The 7,655-nt window shown below is 36.4% G+C and overlaps 1 protein-coding gene across 1 annotated transcript; it reads right to left on the bottom strand.

Annotated features, from left to right (window-relative positions):
* Positions 1-3,664: 3,664 nt before the first annotated feature.
* Positions 3,665-4,592, bottom strand: LOC130936889 (dehydration-responsive element-binding protein 1E-like). The gene has a single exon (XM_057867041.1). It carries the CDS (start codon positions 4,482-4,484, stop codon positions 3,726-3,728), a length of 759 nt encoding a protein of 252 aa, XP_057723024.1. The 5' UTR covers positions 4,485-4,592; the 3' UTR covers positions 3,665-3,725.
* Positions 4,593-7,655: the final 3,063 nt, after the last annotated feature.

The following is a 7,655-nucleotide window of genomic DNA, read 5'->3' as shown; positions in this document are numbered from 1 at the left end:
TGAAGTATGTTGAACTGGGGGATCACCGAGGTTACCTATTTAACCAAGTTATAACTCATCAAGAAGAAGCTCAACCTGCTTCATTAAAAAACCATCCTCAGGTTAAGCTTGGGGGATGTGATATGGCCGTCATCAATACGAGCTATAACTCGGTATTATGACCATCATCAATACGAGCTATAACTCAGTATCACCCGTTATAGCTTGGCTTTTATGAGTCATAACTCGGTTTCGTTTATTTTCTTATCATAACTAACATTTAAGTAGTAAAATTGTCTGTTACGATGTTCATCATTCCAAAATCAACGATAAAATGCAAAAAGCGTAACGGACGAGAAACCTATCATATAAATGAAGGTAAAACATTTTTCTTGTACAAGAGATAGCAAAACACTATACTGACTTAAGCTTTGGAGTGCCTTTGCAGGTACACTCCCCCCTTTTCGACATTCACACTTTCGCGTCACATCAGAAAGAAAAGCTCGGATTCAAGGATTGGATGATCAGCCTCCGAGGACATAGTTCAGTAGTCATTTATCACTAGAGGCCGATCTATTTTACAGAGGGACAGTCCAATGGTTAGCTACCAGGACTTATCGAATTGGCTTTATAACCGACAGATGAGACTCATCAGCCACTAGGACAGGTATGCATCATATACATTATATGTGAATTGTCTGGATTGCCTAATTGACTGCATCATTATTTGCTATTTGCCTAATTATCCTATATGCTTCTTACTTGTGCATTCCTTGCTTGATTTACTTGTGCTTGCATCTCCGTTACTGTTGGCGGTTGGAAGGTTTGCAAGATTTGGAAAGGGGATACTTAGTTAGTCTGAAGATCCGTAAGATAGTTGCCTATTTACATTCCTCATGGTTTAGCATGTTTATATAATTTAATTATAATTCTGGAAGTTCTAGGATTGCCTTCGCCTTTCCCAGGACATTACATGTTAGATATTTGGGCACTGCTGAGAACCTCTAATTCTCACCCATGCGAATTTTGTGGTTTTCAGATGCAGGACGTGAGGCTCCTTGTTGAGGCATGTTGGAGACTTCGTTTTGGTGGAGATCCTTAGCCTTTGCGGATTTTATTTTGATCTTATATACTTGTTAGATACTTATATTCTCTACTGTGTATTTATATATTTTCTATTGACTCCTCTGTATATTTTGGAGAGACAGGTTCTGTATATTTGTCTTTTGGGTTGTGTTTTGGAAAATTCTTTATATATGTATGTATACTTATATGCTCGGACTGGTTATCTTCGCAAGCCGAGTCCCGAGTCTTGATATATGTATTATTGGCACTCTTTTGTATATCTTTTCATGTTAGCTTATCTCATATCCGTTCCTTTACGTTATCGATCGGAGTGTTGCACTTTTTGATTTATCGGTTTTGATTTACCCATTCTTCTTCAAAGGCTCCTAGTTATAAATATTTTCACAATACTATACGTACTAAATTTTACTTTTAGAGGTCGTAATGCCTTGTCACCTCTGTTTTATGACTTAAGCATAAGACTCTGTGTGGTAGGGTGTTACAGAAATGATTGAAGTGCAATGAAATGGTAATTGTGGTGTATGGTAGTATTTTGATGAAATTGAGTAGATTTGGATTGATTGGGTTTCGAAAGTTTTGGAAACTAGAGAATGTTGTATGATTTTGTAAAACATTATTTTTAATAAACTTTGGCAGATTATAACTCGAGCCTCAGATATTGAAATTGAATGATTTTTGTTTTTAATTAAAGATAATTTCAAGAGATTTAAAATGATATAAAGTTTGAGGAAAATAGAGTTTTATAGAGGAAATTATGAGGTTTGCAGTTCGGTGCAAAAATCTGAAATTCTGCAGCTTTAAAATTTTTCCAAGTCTGCTAAGGCTCACGTACGCGGGTAATGGCTTCTGTCTAGCACTTCCGTGTACCCGGAGCATGGACGTGTACGTGGCATGGTCCAATTTTACTTGGATACGTACGCGGGCACTGCATGCGTACGCGGACGACCCAAATTCCAAGGCATGCGTACGCGGGCAGGGATTTGCATACACGAAATTCCTATTTTGCTGAAAAATGGTTTTCTTCACTTTTTCAAGGATTTTCTAGATTTCTAAACTTCTTTAATTATCGTTTAAGATTCCTATCTAGTAATTAGGTCCTAAGACTATTAGAGGTGAGTTAGTAAATTAAATTGATAAATTTCTGTTATAAGTTTAGAAGACGGTAACTAGACCTGGGAAGTTTTGTGGTTGGAATAGCTTGAGTGTCTTGGCGGAGTGTTGAAGTGACAATGAATTGAGAAACATGAATGATTATGGTTAATGAGATGAGTATAAGCGGACTTGTGCTATGAGCAATGATCTCTGAGATTGAATATGTAATTGTGATATGCATTGTTCTCCGTCGTAGGGACTATGGCAGTCTCCCACCTACGTTCGAATATGAGGATTGTGGCAGTCTCCCTCTCACGTGACATACATTGAATTGGTAAGTCGCTATGCGCCTCAGACAAGGACTGTGGCAGTCTCCCACTTAGTAAGTGATTTTCTGTTATGATAACTGACAACTACACTTCCTATATTTAAAAGTTTCCGAATCAATCTGGTACTAATTTTTTACGGTTAGTGCAAATCAATCAAATTCTCTCTCTTAACTCTGCTTTCTTCTCTTTTCTCTTATTTCTTTCTTATTCTCCTTTTGTCTCATCTCTATCCGTTGAGTTTGATACCTTTCATTTGCAATACATTAAAAACATTAAGTATCAAACTTTTTAATGAAAATTGTTTCACATGTTGATGTATTCCAATAGGAAAACCGTATATTTAAGGACACAAATTAATGAAATTTACATTTATCTTCTCGTGGGAAAAAAATCCACCTTCATCCAAAAATCTAGGTGGAACAAAATATTAACTAACAAATTAGAGTATTGTCAATTGTTTGTCAATGTCAACAAACACTATATACAGTAGGTGTATAAACTAAAGGACGATGGAGAAAATAAAATTAAATGAATAAAGCCTAATTTCTCAATAGACTACGTAATAAAGTAGCTGGGTACGTAAAACAAGATTAGTTATATTTGGTTATTGGAATAGGAAAAGCTTCAACTGTAGCATCGCTTGTACTGTTGTACATACAAGTATAACTCAATCCCCTACTTACGCACGAATACGATAATGTATATGGGGTCTTTGAAACAAAATTGGTAAATTGTTTTCCTAGTAATTTCTCTCCTCTAATGAATTATATAGGATGTCTTTAGCGTTTTTTAATTTTAATATTTATAATTTTATATATGTAATATTTATAATTACTATTTATTATAGTTAATATTATTCAATTATTTGATCGATAATTAAAAATAAAAAAATAAAAATAAAATTAATTAAGAAATACACAATAATGTATTTTTAAACTGTTTCAAAAAAAAGATTTTATTATTTCTTAAATATTTTTAACGAGAATTACAAAAACACAAGCGGTTTTGCTCCTCTTCATGGTCTCCTATGTCCATGTAATAATTATTCCCAGTTTGTACATAAATTCCCTCACTCCTAGAATTATGTACGAAATGAATAAAAGTATAAAACCAATGATAAGAGAGGAAACAAGAAAAGCAGAAGAAAACTAAACTAAGTCAAAGTACAAAACCAACAATAACAATAAAACGTTTGCACACTGAATAATAACCAAAAGCTATACATCAAATCAATTAAAATCAAATGGAAAAGCTCCACAGTGACACCTCGGCATCAACCTCCATATCATTCCATTCCCTATGACTACTGCTACTGCCAAAATCGTATCTGAAAAATGGAGGCGGAGATCGTAACGGCTCCTCCGTCATGCTCCGAACCCAATCATGCATGTAATAATCATCATTGTTAGTATCAACAATCAAATCCTTCTTTACATCTTCTTCCACCCCGCTCTCACCGCTGCAAACCTCGTACTCAGTAACCGCACTGCCCGTACTTACTGGACGTCGGTTATTACTATAACCGTCCTCAACTGTAACTGTCTTCACAGCCTCGGCGGCCATTCTCCTTATCTCTTCGGCGTCATCAGTAGGCGCCGGGAGCAAGGGGAGTAGTCGCCAGGCGGAGTCTGCGAAGTTGAGGCAGGCTGACTTCCCGCGAAGCGCGAGTGCGGCGACGTCGTGGGCACGCGCCGCCATCTCAGGTGTGGCGTAGGTCCCGAGCCATATCCGTTTGGACTTGGTGTTTGGAACGCGAAGCTCGCAGACCCACCTGTTGTTGTTCCTCCTACGCACTCCTCGGTACACCGGGTGCCTCGTTTCCTTGAAGATTCTTCTCCCCGCACGCTTCTTCGGCCTCGATGACGCCAACGTTATCGCTTCGTCGTAGTCGATGGAGGCATTTGGCGGCGATGACTTGTTATTGTTGGATGAGCTCGCTTCCGAAGAGGAACACGTGGATATGTACTCGTCAAATGATGACTGTCTGAGTTTGTTCATTTGGGAACTAATTGTAATAAGTGAGAAACCCTATTGAAAAGAAATAGTACTGTAAGTTGACTATATATAGTGTTTTTTGCTTTGAAACTGAAATATGGTTGAGACCTGAGATGAGTTTGAGTATGAGTTAGAGTGAGTGAGAGAGTATATATATGAAAAGTTTGAAGCACGTGGCTACGATGTTGACGCGCACACGGGACCGCTGGCGTTTTATTGTTGTTATCTTGTTATGTTGTATTATGTCACGCTTTGAGGGCTTAGACTACTACGTACTGGGCCAGGGAGGAAGTGGCAGGCCACGGTTAACACACTTGCTTGCTTCGGCTAGCGCCTAGCAGTTAGTTACAAATTCAAATAATCATAGGACAGGTATCAACTTCTTAATTAATTTTTAATACTTTTGGGGCACTTTTGAAAGTGAAAAAGAGAGGACAGGTGAGCTAGGTCCTACGTATTGTGGGTCCTACGTTTATGCTGTCTCAACGGAGGGTTCTTTCGTCGTTGTTTTACGCTTTGAGTTCCGTGACCCGGGAAGTGACTCATTTCATTTGACATTTTGCATCTCTATACATGAGTATCAACTTGCGTATAAATCGTGTTCTTATATTTTTATTTTTACAACCATGACGTATACTTATACTAGTAGTTGCTAAGAATAGTAATCATGTTATCTAATCAAAAGTGAGATGTGTTAAGACCACATTTATAATATTTTTAGTTAGTATATAACTGTCGTCTTGTATTTGATCATGGACCTTTGTATATATTCATCTAGGACATCATTCCTGATCCATATTGATTTACTCTCATTTATGTATCTTGTTTATTTAAAGTAATTAAGATGTTTATTAAAGATATTTAATTTGTTAATAAGATTCAGAATAATATATTTTTTTTCATATTAGTTCAGGTTTTTCTTTCATTCTCTCCCTCTCCATCTCTTTTTTTTGGGGGGAAAAAATGGATCTGCTATACTCTATTATTCCAGATTAAACATATTTATCCATGATCATGATTTGAATATCTTTATAACCTATTTGGATGACATGTTTCTCACGGATCGGAGCTCATACGCTCAATCACGCAGGTAAGTTTATCTCTTTCTCTTTCCCTTTCTTTTTGTCAATATTCTCCTTTTCTTCTTCTTCAATTCTTTTCTTCTTTTTCTTCATTCATTTTTTACTTCTTCCTCTATAACTTTACATTTTTTTTTCTTTCTCGTTTCATCATTTTCATACTTAATGCTTGAAATTTTTATTTCTTATTTTTCTTCCTAGTAAACAACATTTTGAACATGTTATTGTTTTTCAAAATTCATATTTACTATATATATACACACACACAGACACGTACGTCAGTTTATTCGTTTGTGGTTCTTATAAACACTAAAGAAAAATATCTTTATTCTATTCCGAATTCATATTTATTTATGTATTTCATATTTACTGATTTTGACAAACACAAAGTTAAAAAACAATTATTTTCCAAAATTCATATTTGCTTGTATATGTATATATATTATGTTTACTAATTTGTTCAAAATCCAGTTATTTATTTGTTATATATATCATGTTTATTGATTTATATATACATAAAGGGAGAAAAACATGTTTAGTTTTGTTCAAAATGCATTTTACATGTATATATATACATGTTATTGCAAAAGATGTTTATTTTTGTTTAAAATTCGTGTTTATTTATTTATTTATTAGGGGTGTTTAAAATTCGTTCTGGTACGAAATCCGACCTGAACACGAAGTATATTTGTTTAGGTTTAGCTTTGTTATTTTTATCTAGTTTTATTTTCAGTTTAGGTTCGGATCATGCTGAGAGTAATACAACTTTATTTAAAGTTGTATTTTAGAGTGAAATTAATAATAAAATATTATATTTTTATACTTAAGTTAATATTTTTTATATTATATACTATTAATTTTATTTTAAAATAATTTATTTTAGTAAAAGTATGATATAGTGTTTTGGATCTAATTTCTGGGTCTTTTATCGGAGTAGTCTTTGATCTGGTTATCTGGGTCTAAGTCTTTTTTGCGACTCGAACCGGTCTAGTAATCCTTAACCAACATTCAAAATCAAATATCTCTCGTATCTTAAACTAACAGATAAGATAAGATAACGATTATAAACTATATAAAGGAGCCAAGGGCTCTCCCAGCTACACACATTCCTAACCCACACCTATACCTCTCAGATTTATTCTAACTTGAGCGTCGGATTGTCTTTACAGGTACTACCCTTCGCTGCTCCAAGAAAATCCATTTTCGTCACCACCTAAGGTCCGCAAGTTCCTGATCCATCTCACAATCTGTATCGACAACTTTCTGTACATGGGCGCCGTCTGTGGAGAATATCAGAATCACGGAACGATATCCCCGCACTAACCCACAAGAAGGTAACTAGCACCGTGCACCACTAGCTAACCCCTGAAAGGCAAGAACCAAAAGAAGACAATTGCCACCTTGATAAGGCCCAAGCACCTGATGGCATATAAGAGAAAGCAATCCAGATAATTTAAGAGCTCTACCAGAGAGTACAAACTCTTGAGGGCCAGGTCGCGACCAAAGAGCGATACCAACCATAACACGCAAGTCAAGCGACCTCCAAGAGCCGATCATGACGAGAACCTAGGAATGAAAGATCACCCGATCGGCATCACGGAAAGCGCTGGTCTTGCAGTATCTCCCAGGAACCAGAGCTTTGTCACAACAACGAAGACAGAAGATACCATCGAGATTCTAAATGAACAAGGAGCCAACATGTGATAATAGGAGTCACCCCATTTACTGAGAGGATCTTAAAGGATAAGTTACCTAAGGGTTTTGACAAACCAACCGATATTAAATATGACAGCACCAAAGATCTCCAAGAACACCTAATGGCCTTCGAGGCCAAGATGAACTTGGAAGGAGCTATCGACGCGGTTCGGCGTAGGACTTTCTCGATGACCTTGGTTGGACCAGCGATCAAGTGGTTTAACATTTTTCTGAACGGTTCGATCACCAGCTTTGAGGACATCTCCAAAAAGTTCATGGCACAATTCACTACTAGGATTGCAAAAGAAAAACACCCAGTTAGCTTGCTCGGAACCACGTAGCGGCAAGACGAACGCGTGGAGAAGTATCTCGATAGGTTCAACGATGAGTGCCTAATGGT

This window comes from Arachis stenosperma, chromosome 1 (genome assembly GCF_014773155.1).
Source record: "Arachis stenosperma cultivar V10309 chromosome 1, arast.V10309.gnm1.PFL2, whole genome shotgun sequence".
Lineage (NCBI taxonomy): Eukaryota > Viridiplantae > Streptophyta > Magnoliopsida > Fabales > Fabaceae > Arachis > Arachis stenosperma.
The sequence above is the reverse complement of the archived record's forward strand: the minus strand, read 5'-3'. Positions and strand labels throughout refer to the sequence as shown.

Coding starts and splice junctions, on each gene's coding strand:
- LOC130936889 (XM_057867041.1), bottom strand. CDS start 4,484: ATGAACAAACTCAGACAGTCATCATTTGACGAGTACATATCCACGTGT.